Source organism: Stenella coeruleoalba (assembly GCF_951394435.1).
Source record: "Stenella coeruleoalba genome assembly, chromosome: 10".
Classification (NCBI taxonomy): Eukaryota; Metazoa; Chordata; class Mammalia; order Artiodactyla; family Delphinidae; genus Stenella; species Stenella coeruleoalba.
This window is the reverse complement of record NC_137156.1, coordinates 23,501,354-23,518,545: the sequence shown is the minus strand read 5'-3', so window position 1 is coordinate 23,518,545 and position 17,192 is coordinate 23,501,354. Positions and strand designations below refer to the sequence as shown.

Below are 17,192 nucleotides of genomic sequence, written 5' to 3'. Positions count from 1 at the left end.
GATGAGGAGTCCAGAAGGAAGACAACAGCATTAAAGAAAAACAGCTTAAATAAGAGCGATCAAAGGCCAAGCCAGATGAATGCTAATAAATGTCTAGTGGGTGTGGTTATTAGGACATCACTGGCAATCTCATGGCGAGCACGTGAGCAGTGGGAGTGGAGTGAAGAGAAAAATGGAAGAGACAGGTGTAGGCCCTTGGTTCAAAGAGCTTGACTGTGGAGAGAAGGGAAGAGATAGGGCAAAAATCTAGGAGCTGTTGATGTCTTAAGATAGGGAGACAGGGCTTGATCAGGTTTAAGGACATCAGTGGTGAAGGAGACCTGGAAGCTGTGTGAGAGATGGGGACCAAAATCAGCAGCAGAGATAGCCTGGATCCTCCATCTCCTGACTCCCAGTCTAGTGCTCATTTCTATCCCATGGTGCCTTCCTTTTCCAGGTGAAGGGCCAAGAAGGGGAGGGGTGTTATGGAGAGCTGGGAGCCCCCAGCTTGTGAGGTAGTAAGGGCTTCCTTTCGAACTACAACCGCATAGGTGGTGGAGGCATCAGCAGGGACCACTGGGGACAGTCGGCAGGATCTTCTGAGGGCCGTATGATCCAGGTCTGCGTAGAGCAGGCTCTGAAAGGTGGGGAGGAAGGTAGGAGGGTCTCAGATGTCTGACTCCCTTGGGGATCCAAGCCTCTGTCTTTCTTGGTCCACTTTACTCACGGATTCTGGCCAGCCCCCATCCCACCCCCAAACCTTTACCGGCTCCTGGTCCAGGTCCCCTGCAATCTTGGGCTCTTCCTCCTCTACTGGCCTCTGGGGCTCCGCTTTCACGAATGGAACTATGTGGGGGGGGACAGAGCTGAAGGATTGAGAGAAGGTGACCAACTTGTCTGCTCCCAGCAAGGGCTCAGACTCAGGAATTGGGTGGGGAATGTGCGGGGAAGGCAAATGGGGTGGAGTTAGTCTCACCAAATCTGGGGGGTGGTCGAGGCGGGTGAGGGGGCGAGCGCCTGTAGGGGATGGATAAGAGTCTCTAAGAACCACTAATCTTGTCTCGCTTGTTCTGGGCCCCAGGACGCGCCAACAACAACCCAGCAACAGGCCGGCTCTGACCAGCAAAACAACCTAGGTTCCCACCCGCACAGATAGTTCCGCCCACGCTTGGAGCCAGCTCGGCCTCTAGCTTGGCTTCCTTAGCTAGGGCTCCACCCACCAGCGCATGGCCTCGCCCGCAAGTTCCGACCTCCCCCATTCGTCTCCGAACCACACCCGAGGGCTCCCGATGTAGTTTTGGCCCGCGAAAGTTCTGGGCCTGCCCCTCCCGCCTGTGGTCGAGAGCCTTTCAACCAGGCCCCGCCCCTAGAGCTCACCTGCGCAGCCAACAGGCCCAGCCCAGTACTCCGAGTCCCAGCACCAGCCCAGCGCCCAGCAGCGGGATTAGAGTCTGGGGATACACGGACCCTGCGGGAACGTTGGAAGCGGGGTAGCGGTGGATGCCGAGGTCAGGGTGCGGGGACAGAGAGCTAGCTCCGCCACTCAGGAACCCCCAGACCAGGCTTCCTCCCTGACGGGGGCGTGTGTCTGAGTTAGGTCCCCTTTGTGTGAAGGCCTGGACCTACCGTGGGTAGGCCCCGGAGCTCTGCAATAGGCCCGGTCCCCCAGCACGTGAAGCTCCGTACGGCTCTCGTTCTCTTGGCGGCCCTTGCAGATAAAGGTGCCCGAGTCCCCCGCGCTCAGGAGTAGCTCCAGCCGCCGGATATCAAGGTCCAGGGCACGTAGGCGGCCAGCAAAGGGCTGGACGGGAGACACGGTGGGGGTCCCGTTCGGTGAGGCCAACAAGATAGCGCGGCGTCCTTTGGACAGGCCTTTGCAAGCCGGGAATCTAGGTGCCCAGACCCAGCGGGTGGGTTGCGAGACCCCTACGCAGGAGAGATTCACCCGGTCCCCGGGGTGGCCGTCCAGTGAGGCTAGGGGAGGCGGGGGGGGGGGGTGTTGCGGGTGACGGTGGTCAAGGCAAGTCCACAGAGCAAGACGCCCCTCCCCCTTACGCCTTTTCCCTCTCCTCTACCCTCCCGCCAGCCTGGATCTTCCCATACACATCTCATCCCCCCCACTACCCGCACCAGGTCTCCTCCTCCTCCTGCCTCAGTCTTTCCTCGCCCATTCCCGACTTTCCTGGGATGGCTTACCCCCGGGGTTCCCCTGGGCCCTCGACAGCAGCAGCGGCAGCAGCTGCAGAACCAAGGCCATGGCTGCGATGTGGTGGGAAGAGGAGGCCAGTGAATCAGCGAAGGAGACCGGAGGGAAATCAGAGGGGGGTGGAGGGGGAGACCGCAGGTCTGGGGGCTCCGATAAGGGGTGGGGGAGGGGCCACCAGCTGCCCACATCCCTCTGGGAATCCTTGCAGGCAGGTTCACAGCCCTCAACCAATGCTCACTTAGAATTCATGCTGGGACCCTTTACACAAGCACTTTAGCAGACTTTAACTCTTTTTTTTTTTTTTTTTTTTGGCTGTGTTGGGTCTTTGTTTCTGTGCGAGGGCTTTCTCTAGTTGCACCGAGCGGGGGCCACTCTTCATCGCGGTGCGCGGGCCTCTCACTATCGCGGCCTCTCTTGTTGCGGAGCACAGGCTCCAGATGCGCAGGCTCAGCAGTTGTGGCTCACGGGCGTAGTTGCTCTGCGTCATGTGGGACCTTCCCAGACCAGGGCTCGAACCCGTGTCCCCTGCATTAGCAGGCAGATTCTCAACCACTGCGCCACCAGGGAAGACCTTGACCTTTTTTTTTTTTTTTTTTTTTTTTTTTTGCGGTACGCGGGCCTCTCACTGTTGTGACCTCTCCTGTTGCGGAGCACAGGCTCCGGACGCGCAGGCTCAGCGGCCATGGCTCATGGGCCCAGCTGCTCCGCGGCATGTGGGATCTTCCCGGACCGGGGCACGAACCCGTGTCCCCTGCATCGGCAGGCGGACTCTCAACCACTGCGCCGCCAGGGAAGCCCTTGACTTTAACTCTTGAAGCATAGCAGTTGCCGGGAACACCACAGTTTCTGGATCTTGGCTGTCTGAATTCAAATCTCGACTTCACCTTCTAGCTGCGTGATGTGCGCAAGTCGCTTAACCTTTCTGGGCCTGCTTGCTCATCCGTAAAATGGGAATAAAAGCACCTACCTCGCAGAGTATTGTGAGAACTAAATAAAGTCATACCCAGTAAATGCCTAGAACAATGGCAAAGGCATAGGAGTACTATATGCTTGCCATTATTACTATTTCTATTCTTATTTTAGCTGCTACCTCACCCCTCTGTGCCCACTTCATCCCTCCCGGCCCAAGGTGGCCCGCCCAAATTGGCAGGTTTTGATTGGGGAGGTGCTTTGGAGCAGGTGCACAGCCCCACACCCAGGACTTCATCAGCCCTCACTGCACTGGAGCAACCAAGGCCAGGCCAAGCCCAGGTGGAGCCAGGATGAGGTCCTGAGAACCTTCAGGGGGCCTGAGGCAGCCCCTCCCTAACAGGCAGCTCCAGCCCATGCCTCTGCTGCTTTGACATCACAGAAGCTCTTGGTCACATCACAAATCGTACTCCTCCATCCTGTGGCTGAGGAGGGGTTGGGAAAACTAAGTGGACTGAGATTAATTTGGTGCTCAATTTCTGCCCACATACCCCTACCAATGCCCCCCAGGGAGCAAAATTTTGCAGTCAGCTTGGGCCACACCCCATTGTCCATTTCCCAGGAACCAGAAGACACTGCCACCACCACAGCCACTGTAACATCACAGAGGCCTTTGGTGATACTTCTTCAGAGGACTGGGCAGATAGGGATGTTACTCCTGGGGGCCAGGAGGGTGTGTCTTGGACTGAAACCAAGAACCAAAATGGAGTTGGCCACTAGTGCACCTGCCTACCCTCCCCACCTCTCTCTGCCATCCCCACCCCTACTGCCCCGCTGGGTCCCGCTTAGCCCGTCCCTAAATGGGGAAGGAGGGGCCACCAGAGGCCAGGTAGGGCGGGACTGTTGTGCCTATAAATTCCAAAAAGGCCACTCAACTCCCAGAGCAGGATCCCTGGAATTCTACTCTGTCAGCTGCTGCTGTTGCTACCGTTCTCAGGACCCTCACCATGAAAGGCCTTCTGCTGATCACCTTGTCCTTTCTGCTCTGCTGGGTCTCAGGTGAGCACCTGGGGGCCCCAAGGACCTGGTTCACCTGGTTAGGACTTTTACACCCTGCCCCAGGCACTGCCTTACACTACCCGCTACTCAAGATCCCAAGCGTCCCCAGACCCAACTGGCTCAGCTCTCCTGTGCCCCGCTGTGACAGGGTCCTTGCTCTGTTTCTCAAGGACCCGTGTCTCCATCTTCCGACTCTTCCCCACCTCCAAGACGCACTCTTCTAACCTGCCCAGGGTTCCAGGTCCCCTGTTCCCCACTCCTTGGAAACCCTGATATCCAGTTCCCCTGCCAGCCCCACTCTGATACAGAACTCTCCAGGATCCAGCTTACCTGCTTTCTCCTCTCACCACCTGCACTCAGCCAGGGCGTCCTCCCAGAAATCTAGGCAACCAGTCTGGGGCTTCTTTTGCGACCCCTCCTCCCATCTACTCCATCAGGGACTTTGTGCTCAGTCCCTCGAGCAGTGGCCTTTCCTAGATCGCCCCCCTGCTCCTCCCTGAGGTGCGTACCTCCAGGAACACAAGCTTTCTGGAGGGCTCCAGTGACCTCTCAGAACCTCCCAGGGAACCAGGGAGATTTCCCGGCCTTCTAGGGAGGGAACGCCAAGGTTGCTCACCCCCAGGGTGAGGTGGGTTTCACTGAGGTGCAGTCACCAGGCTCCTCCACCCACTGACTGAACCCTTCCGTCCCTCAAACCTTGAATCGGATGCGGCAGAAACGTTCGGGGTGCCAGCTTCTGCCTTTCTGCACCCATCCTCTCCATTTTGGCAAAGTGCTCGGATGGATTCTGATGCTCTGTCTCCCAGATACTTCTCCTTTCTGTCAGAGAGCTACCGGGGTGGGAGGATTCAGTTCAAGTCTGGTTCCTCTTCCCATGCTCTTGGCGGCCCCAGGAGGTGAAGAATACATTGCTAATCTGGCCCCAGGTGGCTTTCTTGCCAGCCTCAAGTTCCAAGCCATTTCTGCAAGTGTTGTAACCACCATGATTTTTACTTTTAAGGTTTCTTCCTATTTCAAGACTCCATCTGTGACCTCTTCTGAATTCCTTCATCTCCTCCCTCGCCACCTCCATTCCTTCCCTGTGGTATTCTCACATTTCATCTGTCCCCAGCCCCATTGTTGGTAACTCTGCATCTCTAGACTCATCTCCAGATGGGGTGGAGTGAAGGAAGATATTTAGGGTGTGGGCCATTCACAGAGCAACTCCACCCTCACCCAACTTGCATTTTTTCTGCATCACTCACCCTCTCTGTCCCTACCAGAACAAACAGGTCAGAATACCTACTTGATTGGCTCTTCTCCACCGTGCCCACCAGCTGGGCTCATCCCCAGGTGAGTCAGACATTCCGTCACTTCAGCCCGACTTGTGTCTTCCCAGCTGACATTCGCTGTCACTCCTGCTACAAGGTCCCTTTGCTGGGCTGTGTGGACCGGCAGTTCTGCCACCTGGAACCAGGACAGCAATGCCTGACAACAAATGTGTACCTCGGTAACATTCCTTTCTTCAGTGGGGAGAGGGGCCCAGTGGGAGACTCTATGGCTGGGGCTGAGGTGGAACAGAGAATTACAGCAATGATAATATTTGACCAAGGATTATTACGTGCCAGGCACCATCCTACGTCTTTACAAGGATTGTTTCAATTAATGCTCATGACAGCCCTATGAAGTGTGGGTGCTATTATTATACTGAGAAAACAGCCTCAAAAAGAGACAGTAACAGGTCCAAAGCCTCATGGGCAGCAAGTGATAGGACCAGGATTGGGGTGAGGGGCAGGGTAAGGAAGTGCAGGAGAAAGGTTAGACTGAGAAGAGATCCAGAAGGGGAAGGCCAAGGGCAGAGTTGGGAAGGAAGGAAGCCTGGGTGGGGTGCACGGGTGGGGAGGTGGACACAGGCATGCCAGGTGCCCATCTTAACTGTCCCCACTGCCCCCTCCTAACCCCAGGGAAGATGTGGGTTTTCTCCAACCTACGCTGTGGCACACCAGAAGAGCCCTGTCGGGAGGCCTTCAACCAAACCAACCACAAGCTAGGCCTGACCTATAACACCACCTGCTGCAACAAGGACAACTGCAATAACCCAGCCCCTCGGCCCACCCCGGCCCTGGCCCTTGTCCTCCTTACCTCCTTGGCTGGCCTTAGCCTCTGGCTGTTGCACTGAGACTCGCTCCATGGCTGCCCCTCCTCCCACCTGCCTTAGCCTCTCTTCTTGTGTCTTCGTATCCTCTGCTTCCTTTTGCTCAGAAAAGCATTTCTCCAGACCCTTCACATTTCTTTAATTAGACGGTGGTCCCCCGATCCATCCTTCCATCCCACACCCTCCACTCTGCTTCTCTGGAGTCTCTTTCCATTTCCCTTGACACCACTCCAGATCCTCCATCGTCTCCTAGAAGGGCTCCGCACTTTGCCTCCTGAACTCCCCTGTGCCCTATGTGAGGAGGGATTGGAATCTGGGCCTGAAATGGGGTTTCTGTCCTGTCCCCAGTGAAGGCTCCCAGGAAGGACCTGATGACCTCACTGTATGAGCTGATTCTCCAAACCCTGGCTCCCATACGTACCTCATCCCCTTGCTCACCCCTTTCCATTTTGAGTAATAAATGTCTGTATATGATCAATTGTGTATCAGAAGATCTATTGTCAGAGGCGCCCTCCCAGGAAATAACACTCTCAGCCCTCACACTCACCACTCACCCAAGAACCCTTCAGGGAGTTTCTCTCAGACGCTGGGCTGGGGCAGACGGAAAAACAGGTTTTGCAGGCTTCCATCCTCTCTTCCAGTGTCTGGGGGGTGGCGTACAGGGCCCAGTGTTTGGAGAAGCAATATTTACCTTAAATTTAGGCCACACCTCTGACGTACTGCCAAGAAAGAGGTGCAGTGTGGCTTGAGGGCTCCTCAGAAAGGGTAGGAGAGTTGCATGGGGATGGGACCTGGGACCCTCTTCCAGGCCTCAGTCCCTCAGGTTAGATCCAGAGGCCTCACCTGGCCCAGTATGTGGGGCACCAAGCCACCCTCCTATCACAGCGCTTACATTTCCTTTCTCAATTCCAAGTAGTCATATTGGGAGCCAAGTTGCAAATGCGGGGAAGGGGAACAAGCCCAGACAACAAGGCTCATTGATTCCTGGTGGCCCCCACTCAGCCCAGAGCCTGCTCCCCTCAGTGATCCTCGTTGCTAAGGAAGATTCTCCCTAGCAACAGGGTGCAGGAGTCACATAGGGCAGATTCTCCATTGTCCTTTGGGGTTTAGTTGGTTAAGCAGTGCACCATTGCAACTAAGTCCACTGATCCTTGATAACCCCTACACTAGAGCCTGGTTGCCCCCACATTACTCCATCAGCCCTCCCATCAACAAAAGATGGAATTTTCCAGTCAGCTCTAGAGTGGTCGGTAGATTTTAATGGCTCACAGAGGAGTGTTTATCTTCTCACCTCAGATCCCCTTTGTTCCCTTGCTCCCTTGCTCCCTTGTCTTCCCCTACTCCCACTACCCTCTCCACAGTCCTGGCAAGAGCCAGGCTAGGGCGGTGACCCCTGCAGCCACGATGCACGCGGGGGCTGCAGTGCTCGCCACAGCACTGTTGCACAGGTCGCAGACGCAGCAGTCCCTGTGGGTCATATAAGTCACGTCTCCCACCACCTCTGTTTCCACTCGACTGCAATGATGGGCCGCCACGCAGGCTGCATGGTGATGAATCAAGGTCACTGAGGCTGAGAGAGAGAAGGAGATTGGGCTGTTGGACTCCTGGCTTAAGGACTTGCCTTCTGGGGCAGAGCAGATGTGATTCCAAGGAGCCCAAAGGGATCCTCTGCCCCCTCAAAAAACACCTCCCTGTCGGGCTTCCCTGGTGGCGCAGTGGTTGAGAGTCTGCCTGCCGATGCAGGGGACGTGGGTTCGTGCCCCGGTCCGGGAAGATCCCACATGCCGCAGAGCGGCTGGGCCCATGAGCCACGGCCGCTGAGCCTGCACGTCCGGAGCCTGTGCTCCGCAACAGGAAAGACCACGGCAGTGAGAGGCCCATGTACCGCAAAAAAAAAAAAAAAAAAAAAAACCTCCCTGAAACCAAGTGAATCCCTGATGGGATGCACTGAAAGGGACCAACATCACTTCTTGCCAAAAACTCACGACCTCAGTCTAATCATGAGAACATATCAGGTAATCCAAATTGCGGGACGTTCTATAAAATAACTCATCAGGACTCTTCAAAAATGTCAAGATCATGGAATCAAAGGAAGACTCAGAACTGTCCCAGAGTGGGGACAACTAAGAAGACAGGAGAGCTAAAGGCAATGTAGGATCCTGGTGTGGGTCCTGGATCAGAGAAAGGACATCAGTGGGACGACTGGCTAAATTGAGTAAGGTCTGTAGGTTAGTACAGACCTTAATAATAATAACCGGTGTTATTTTCTGATTTTGCTAATTGTACTATGGTTATATAAGACATTAACATTAGAGGAAACTGGGTGAGGCTATACAGTACTGATCTGTACTATTTTTCTAATAAAATTAACTTTTCTGTCAACCTAAAATTATTTAGAAACAAAAAAAATTAGAATACACACACACACATACCTCCCTGGTCCCTAGCTGATGCCTGCAAGTTGAAGTTTGGCTGAATGTTTTGGTCCCTGCCTTCAAGGGAGCTTTTCACCCATTTGTGAGTGAATGGGCCTCTGAGACTCTTTCTGGAGGGTAAAGAGGAGGGGGTGGGGCCACACAGACAGCGGGCTTCCAGGGGCTCAGTGCCAGGAGCCAGAAGGGGCTACAGACCGCTCCACTCTGACAGCGGCACCATCTGCCCAGAGCCAGACTGAGCCTGGAAGGTTCTGGAAGCCAGAAGGACTGAAGTAGTAGGGGCTGGAGGCAGGGGGACAAACGGAGGACTCACGGTTTCCAGATGGCTTGGTCTGTCTCAGGTCTGGTTGGGGTTTGCCCTCCAGGAAGCCGCAGCGTTTGCCCTGGCCGCAAGTGGTCACGGTCTCTTTGCAGGAGCCGCTGGGGCCTCCACCGCAGTCATAGCACCGCTTGCGGTTTCCTGGCAGGAGAGAAGAGGTGCTGGAACTGGGCGGGGGTGGGGGGCGGCTGGCACAGGGCGACGGGCCTTTGTGACAGGCGCCTTGGCTGCCTCCTTACCCAAGGCAGCCCACAGCAGGGCGCTGAGCGGGATCCCAGCAAACAGGGGGTTCATTGTGTCTGCCTGTGTCTGTAGCGCCTCTCCCTCCCGCCCACCCGCCTCCCTGGCCCCACTCTGCCAGCCTTTTATCCCCCTTGCCTTGGGCTTTTTTTAAAAAATTTTTTATTTATTTATTTTTGGCTGCATTGGGTCTTCGTTGCTGCGCGCGGGATTTCTCCAGTTGTGCTTGCCTTGGGCTTTATAGGGCAATAAAAAGGGAGGAAAGAGACTCCTCCAGCAGCCACCGGGGCCCCAGTGGGGACAGGGAGGGGCCCCCACAGGAGAAAGAGCTCTCAGCATCCTCTGGCATCCCCAAACTCTTCCATCTCAGGAACAATTCTAAGACGGTGGCCCCAGACCTCCTGCGGGTCCCTAAGGCCCTTTTAGAGGGTCCTCCACCGTCTTCCTCTTCCAACTACATATCTGTCAGATTTTCTTCAGATACTTCAATCAAAACAACAAATCCCAACAGGTTGAATGCAGAAGCAGACGTGAAAACCCAGCCATCTTCTAGTTCTTCTATTAAGCCCAACATTAAATAGATTCCCCAAAGGGTAAAGCCGTGCCACTCTTCCCACTGTACTGTTGGGAAAAGAATTATTTTTCGCAAAACTATGCTTTGTTAACACGTAATAGTTTATTGTTTTTTTATTTTTAAATGAACCTATTAAAATATTCTGTTTCTATTTCTCATATAGCAAATATTGATATAACTTACATTAGAAAAGCTCTTTGGGGTGTTCAGTAATTTTTGCGTGTAAAGAGGTCCTGAGACAAATGTTTTGAAAACTGCTGCTCAGTGGATACCTGTCTCTCCTCTGCCTCACCTCCACCTCACATCTCCCCCACCCTGTCTGCCTCTTACTCCCAGTACGTTCTGCCCTGATTCCCCAGGTGCAGCTCTTCTCCCCAATCTCTTAAGCCCCCGTCTTCCAGACTCTACCACCCGTACTCCCCAAATCTTATCGTTGCCTTCCTTCCTGGTCTTTCTGACCCTCATCCCTGCACCGGTGGAAACACATCAGTCCCTCTGGCCGCACCCATGATTCTTTCCTCTAATGCAGTAAGGCTGGGAGAGATAATTACGGGGTAAGAATGTTGAGGCTTGGGGGGATCAAAGGAATGGGAAGCTGGGCGGCGTCCTCCCTTATGCAGCTGCAGCTGGGCTCTGTGTGTGGGCCGGTGGGTGGGGGATTGTTGAGCCCACACTCAAACACCGCTCGCCAACTCTGGGCCGGGGCTCAAGGTCAAGGAGAGTGACCTTGACAGACTTAAATGCACAGAAGGACAAAAGACAGAGAAACAAAAACAAGGAGATGAGAGAGCAAAGAACAGCTTGAGACAAGGGGAGGGAGGGAAAGGGGTAGGAGGGGAAGTGACAGACGCTGACAGACAGCGGTTCAGGAGCGACAGACGCAGCTAAGAGTAACAGACCAACGCTGCGGGAATGGAGAACACCCTTAAGGCAAGAGCAGGCTCTAGTAGGAGACAGGGAGGATGTGAGAATTGTGAGAACAGGGTCCCTGCTCTGTCAGTCTGCCAAATCTGGTCCCCCACCCTCAGATTCACTCCCTAGGTGTGTTTGTTTACTGCTCCCTCCCTGTCTCACTCAGATGCTCCATCTCTCCAACTCTAGGATCTCTGGGTGCAGGTCACATTCTCCCAGACTCCTGAGCCCCGGGTCCAGCCATGGGCACCTCCAGCATCTTCCTCTGCATTCTGTTCCTCGGTGGGGCACTGGATAAGGGTGGGCTGGGGAATCCTTGGGGGCTGGGTGCAGGGTGGGGTGGTGGTGCTGGCAGGGGCTTGTGGAGGAGCCTGAGGTCTGGGGGTGGGGGGTGGCGGAGAGGGTGCTGAGAAATGCCAAGGAGGGAGTTGTAGGGGTTTTGGAAAGAAAAGCTACTGGGAATGGTCTCAGGACAGCCTGATGAGGTGGAACAAGAAAAATTTCCTTTCAAAGGCATTTGAGAATAACTGTCTCTTTCCTGTGGCATCTTTGACAAGCCTCTGTCTCCCCTGACCCTTATCTCACCTCCTGTTTCTTTGCTGGGCCCCTTGGTCAATGTTAATTCCTATTTTCTCATCTGACTTAGCACCATCTGCTTAACTTCTTCACTGGCAACCCCTCCCCGTCCCGGCCTGGTTTTTTGTGTCATTCTCTGTGCTCATCTCTGATTCTCTTGGCTTCTGTTCATGTCTGTGTGTCTCTCACACTCCCTGTATCCCTCGTGCCTCTGCGTCGTTTCCTTTTCCTGTATTATCCCCCCTCCCTTCTCTGTGTCTCTTTTTCTATTTCTGTCTATTTTTCCCTCCACTTCACTGCTCCTCTCTCCCCACTTTGTGTATCACCTCTGTCTGTGCATCCCGTTCTCAAATCTGGGCTCAGCCTCTCACCTGTCCTGTTTGCCTCTCCTCCCTGCCTGATCTCCACCGACCCCACAGGTCTCGCCACTTCCCCTGCCCGGAGACGGCTCCACTGTTACACCTGCAACTTCGCCAAACCCTGCTACCCTGTTCCTACCGAGCGTCAGGATGATGAAGTTTGTGGCATCAGTATTGGTACCTCAGGGAGGACTCCCTAGGCCTTCCCCACCGCCATCCGTCCTGCCTTTCCTGTGGCCTCCTGGCCCTTGCCTCCTTCCTGCCCTGCCTCAGCATTCCCTCTTTGTCCCATAGAACAGTGAGGTCATCGAGCGGAAAGCCTGCCTCCCAAGGACCCGACGCTCTCTGCAGGGCCATGCCACCTACCGGTCACTCTCCTACACTCCTCGGCACCACTGCTGCGAGCAGGACCTGTGCGATGCAGCCACCATGCCGCATCGGCTCCCCAGGCTCCTCCTTATCACCCCGCTCATCCTCGTGGCCAGCCTCACCTGGGGAGCCCACCTCCTCCACCAGCCTGCAGCCCAAGGCTCTTCCACTATCGCCATGGCCCTGGAAACACCTGCACAGACACTTCTGAGATCTGCCCAAGAACCTGATCTTGTACAGAGACCTCACACCCCTTGGGCCCAGCACCTTCACGGACCCCTCCCCAAACCCGATTCCTACAGGCACTGCTCTAGCCTCTTCCTGCCCAGAGGCACCTACCCGGAGCCCAGCCTCATAAAGAACACCTGTTCTAAATCTCTGGTCTTTTCTAAATGTCTGTGGCTGATGCAGTCTCTCAGCCCCAGCTCTCTGGCAAGGCAGGCGTTTGACAGAGCTGTGGGTCCCAGGCAAGGGGATCGAAGGGGCACCAGGTGTGATGAGGATGAGGGTCCTGCTAGGAGAGATTAATTTCGTAGGTCAGGAAGGAGAGCTTGGGGAACTATGAAGAGTAAATATAATAAAAGTGCTATCTGGGGAGCAGTGGTTGAGAGTCCGCCTGCTGGACTCTGGTTCCCTGGTGGCGCAGTGGTTGAGAGTCCGCCTGCTGGACTCTGGTTCCCTGGTGAGGCAGTGGTTGAGAGTCCGCCTGCCGATGCAGGGGACACGGGTTCGTGCCCCGGTCTGGGAAGATCCCACGTGCCGCGGAGCGGCTGGGCCCGTGAGCCATGGCCGCTGAGCCTGCGCGTCTAGAGCCTGTTCTCCGCAACAGGAAAGGCCACAACAGTGAGAGGCCCGCGTATCGAAAAAAAAAAAAAAAGTACTATCTGGGAGTTCAGTAACACTGCTCCATGTCTGTGTGTGTGTGTGTGTGTGTGTGTGTGTGTGTGTGTGTGTGTGTGTGTGTGTGTGTGTGTGTGTGCATGTGCACACACATGTGCTCTAACAGCAAACTATAGCTGCTTGGTGGGTTGGGCTGGGGTGCTGGCACGTGAACCACAACTTTCACATCACCCTCCATCTGTCATTGATATCCTCCTTCTTGCCGTTAACTTAGCTTAAGCCACTGCAGCGTGAAGGCTTTAGGTAAGACTTCTGAGAAAGCTTTTCTCCAGCGAAGCCTAAGCTTGAGTAGACACACAGAGGGGCCCCTCGTGGAGTGGTGAGGGTATGGCCGGGAGACCAGCTCATTTCTGTGTGAGGCTAGGCGCTGGGAGCACCGGTGCCCTCCCCCGCTTCACCAGCCCAGACTTGTCCTGGTTCACTGACAGCCAAGCACGCAGGGCCCAATTACTCACCCCACCAGGGAATTCGCCCACCCAGCACGGTGGACACTCCTGCCCAGGGGCCCCCAGGATGTCAGGGTGGTAAGCTGCTCCCTGCTCCGGATGCCACAGTGGAGCGCCTAGGATAAGGGGGGGCACAGGTACCCCCATCCTGACTCAGTTCCCTCCACTTCCATCTGAGGAAGTCTGGGGTCTGATTAGAGGTGCTTCTCTCTCAATTTCTTTTCTTTGCGAGGATGAGACAGGGGTGGGGATCTGGCTTAATTTAGAGGCAAGTTGAGTCTTCTTTCCATTCTCTCTGTCCCTCAGTCCTCCCACTTTGTACTTCTATTTGTTCTCTCTCTCTCTCCATCTCTTTCCCTTTACCCTGACTTGGGCCTCTTCCCTTCTCTCTTCTTCAGTTTCCCCCATTTGTCCTTTGGTTCCCCCATAACTGATTCTCCACCACTGCTCAAGTCTCTGGATTCCTCTGTCTCTTTTCTTCATCCCCACTCCTCCTCAACCCCTTCCAGCTACCCCAAGCTCCCCTCAACCCCATGGTACTGCAGGCTCAGGGCCACCCCTCCACTGGCTTCTGTGAGACAGGAAACCACACTTTTCATAGGTGACATCACAGAATAATGCTTCTCCTTTCCTTCAGCCCCCAGCCCCTTCACACACACACACACACACACACACACACACACAGAAAGCTTGGCTGCTGGAGACCAGCTGGACTGTGAAGTAGCACTCCCAGCCCCTGCCCCCTTGCCAAGGTTTTCAGGAATCTTTCAGGTGCCAGATGGCCAGGGAGACAGCAGGTCACACTTCCCAGCAGATGTCGTTGAGATCACCTGGTCTTAGGGGCAGGTGGCCTGTGGGTTTTGCAAAGTGGAAAGACATTAAGGATACTTCTATTCTCCACGTCCTCAGGAACCAGCATCCCATCCCCACCCCAACCTCAGTCTCCTCTGGGATTTAAGCCTCTGCCCCCTAGTTGTTCCTCACCTGAGATGGGCCAAATGGATGTTCTCATAGACCTGGATCTCGGGTTTGAACTGAGGAAACGAGGCATCTGGGGAGAAAGAGCCATATGAGGTGTGGCAGAGAAGTCACAGATAACTCAGAGCTATATTCCTTACCCCCCTCCTCCCCTAGAGAAGACAGGGTATAGAGGCAAGATATGAGCCCACCCCTCTGGGAAGGAGGGACTCACTTCTGTGCTTAGTCCCCTGGACCCTCCGCCTCCAGAGCATGACGCTGAGGACCACGATGGTGAACCCCTGGCCCACTGTGAGCAGCAGCATCAGGATCCAGGGTGCACCCCACTCTGTGGAAGGGGCACAGAGGGCTGGGAAGGCATCCATGGAGGCTGCGGTAAGGGCAAGACGAGAGGGATGAGGAGGGAGGCAGGGAGGGGGGTCTGTCCCTCGTGCCCCAAAGAAAGGCTTTCCCCCATAGTCTGCTGGGCTCTTCCAAAAGAAGGCTTCCTTGCCCCCAATATCCACCGCCCCATTTTGCCTGTTTCCAGGCCTCTCACCCTGATCCCATAAACCAACATTGACAGAGAGTGGTGTTGCCCCCCTGGCTACACATGGATGGCTAACTCCAGGGTGGACCACCAGCCGTAACTGGGATTTTTTCCTCAAGCCCTTCACAGTAATCCACCCTTTTAAGAAAAAAAGAAAATGCCTTGTGTTTATTCATTCTTCCATTCATCCACTCCACAGGTATTTGCTGAGTGCCCACCACATGCCAGACCCCAGACTAGGTATGAGGATGTAGAGGGAAATAGAACCCAGTCACTGCCTGTTAGTTGGCCTCTGCTTACAAAAATAATGGTCATTTGCTCCTCCCTCATGCCTTGTAAATGGGTTGTTCTACATCCAATAGCATTCCTTCTCTGTATAATGGACTTCTTATTGTAAAACAATTATATATTTTTTCTCCTTCTGCCTCCACCATCAATGGGCCATTATAACATCAGTGCATATATCCTTTCTTCAAAAGACAACCGCCCCAGCAATAATTCTTACCTTCTTCCTCACTGCTAAGGGATATTCCACAAAGGTCATAGATTATCCTATTTCTAAACAAAGGTATATTCCACCAGAATTCCTCTTCTCCCTCTTGACTGATGGTCTATTCCATCAGAAAGCTGGCTTAACCAGCCCCCTTCTCTGTTACAGATTCAGTCAGTGAGAAAAAAGCCCTCCTCCTCCAGGCAGCGGAGGATAAAAACAGCCAATAACAGATTCGCCCCCTCCCCTAGCTAGCAGTGCGGGATGTGTCGGAGGCAACATCCCTTCCCTTAGTGTCCATCAGTTTACCTGCCAGGCTAAAGCTGACCCCTTTGTTCTGAGGCATGAGGCAGCGGATGTTTCTTGGTCTACGTCCCCTGGGCTCAGGAAGCCCCTCCCCAGGACACACCAAGAGCAGGGCAGCTCCATCACCCCAGAAGGACTGCACACGCCCCCTCACAGGACCCTTCCCCTCCAGCCAGGTCACAGAGTCCAGGCGTCTGGTGGGGACCACAGAGCACAGGAGGATAGAGCAGGGGGATCCATCTGCAGCCCTCGCAGAGAACTGGGATCCTGGAGGGAGAGAGGGACTCCTCAGTTCTTTGTCTGGGCTTCCCTGCTTCCCAGTGGCCCCTGGTCTGCATGCTCCCCACTCACCTCTGAGCACGGAGACATCATACACCCTCCAGTTCTGGTACTTGTGGCGGTGACCCAGCACGGCGCACCAGTACCGCCCAGCGTCTCCCTCCTTGGACCCTTCCAGCCACAGAGAGTTGTTTCCCAGGAGTTTGAGCCTGGATTCCCTTCCAGTCTTCCCAGGGTCTGGGGCTGGCCTGGCTACTTGGACGTGGGCCACTAAAGCAGTGGAGGAGCCTGTTGCAGGACTGCGGAACCAGGACAGGAATTCGTCTCCATCCAGGGTGGGTGGTGAAGGACATGGCAGCTCCATTGCCTCCCCCAATGCCACATAGATGGCCTGGATGTTGTCTGTGGGGAGGGGGCTGTGTGAGACCAGAGACCTCCATCAGGTCAACAACCCCACCCGTCAACCTCCTACCCCTGGCTTCTTCCCCTTCTGGGGTCCCCCCCAGCACTGGGCCTGACTGTGAGCACTTTTCTCGAGTGACAGCAACAAAAAAGTAAGGTGGAGAGAAGAGGGCGGGGCTTTCCCCACCTCTCCTGGCAAGTGAGGGAATCTGAGGGCAAGAGGGAAAAGGCTGGAATCGTTGACAAATGCCCATCCCCCTCCCTTTTGTTTCTCCTCTTCTGGATGAGCATTCACTTGTCCGTTCTTATTTTCTAAAGGAAACTGTACCTGACCTGGACCCTCGCTGACTCTGGATCTTTCCCAGTATTAGAGGCAGGGGGAGGTCAACTGGGGTAAATCTATCTTCTTGAGACAGATGCCTTCCCCAGGCCGCTAAGGAGAAACAGCAGCAGTCCCTCCCAACCCTGTGAATAGGTGAAGGACCCCTCAACTCCTGCTCCTTACCTGCAGCGGCCTGGGGGAGCCCATGTAGGCACAGAAGGAGGAGGAATAAGTCAGCCATGGGGAGAGCTTACCAAGTTCTCTTGCCTGGGACCTGCTATCCCCAGGGAGGAAACAGAGCCCAGATAAAGGCCCATACTCCCTAGTCTGGAGTGACATGGGCCTTTGAAGGGGATGGGAATGCTGGGGAGATAAAGCCCAGCTGCATGTCTAATGGGGGAAAAAGTGACAACCACCTTTCTGTGCCAAGAGGGAGAAGACCAAGTTCAGGCCACTCCAAAGATGACCT

General features: G+C 54.9%; 4 protein-coding genes across 5 annotated transcripts; 2 read left to right on the top strand and 2 right to left on the bottom strand.

The window, feature by feature from the left end:
• Positions 1-409: 409 nt before the first annotated feature.
• MPIG6B (megakaryocyte and platelet inhibitory receptor G6b) lies at positions 410-2,780 on the bottom strand (the record flags this gene model as incomplete). Of its 2 annotated transcripts, XM_079933995.1 has the most annotated exons (6): positions 2,176-2,780; positions 1,606-1,953; positions 1,357-1,447; positions 956-996; positions 746-825; positions 410-616 (listed from the first exon to the last, which is right to left on the bottom strand). In XM_079933995.1, exons 1-6 carry the CDS (start codon positions 2,234-2,236, stop codon positions 410-412), a joined length of 828 nt encoding a protein of 275 aa, XP_079790121.1. In that variant the 5' UTR covers positions 2,237-2,780. The 2 variants fall into 2 exon arrangements, with proteins under 2 accessions (XP_079790121.1, XP_079790122.1); XM_079933996.1 differs by lacking the exons at positions 410-616; positions 746-825 and adding an exon at positions 826-845.
• A 1,259-nt stretch (positions 2,781-4,039) lies between these two features.
• Positions 4,040-6,759, top strand: LY6G6C (lymphocyte antigen 6 family member G6C). The gene is made up of 3 exons (XM_079933997.1): positions 4,040-4,153; positions 5,532-5,642; positions 6,097-6,759. The coding sequence occupies exons 1-3, from the start codon at positions 4,102-4,104 to the stop codon at positions 6,309-6,311; spliced, it is 378 nt and encodes a 125-aa protein (XP_079790123.1). The 5' UTR covers positions 4,040-4,101; the 3' UTR covers positions 6,312-6,759.
• A 4,250-nt stretch (positions 6,760-11,009) lies between these two features.
• On the top strand, positions 11,010-12,385 carry LOC307192393 (lymphocyte antigen 6G6e-like; the record flags this gene model as incomplete). Its single annotated transcript, XM_079933217.1, has 4 exons — positions 11,010-11,101; positions 11,707-11,896; positions 11,997-12,179; positions 12,374-12,385. The coding sequence occupies 4 exons, from the start codon at positions 11,010-11,012 to the stop codon at positions 12,383-12,385; spliced, it is 477 nt and encodes a 158-aa protein (XP_079789343.1).
• A 1,788-nt stretch (positions 12,386-14,173) lies between these two features.
• Positions 14,174-16,964, bottom strand: LOC307193411 (lymphocyte antigen 6 complex locus protein G6f-like; the record flags this gene model as incomplete). The annotated part of the gene is made up of 6 exons (XM_079935323.1): positions 14,174-14,268; positions 14,402-14,468; positions 14,610-14,765; positions 15,724-15,987; positions 16,072-16,401; positions 16,907-16,964. 6 exons carry the CDS (start codon positions 16,962-16,964, stop codon positions 14,244-14,246), a joined length of 900 nt encoding a protein of 299 aa, XP_079791449.1. The 3' UTR covers positions 14,174-14,243.
• Between the last annotated feature and the right edge of the window lie 228 nt (positions 16,965-17,192).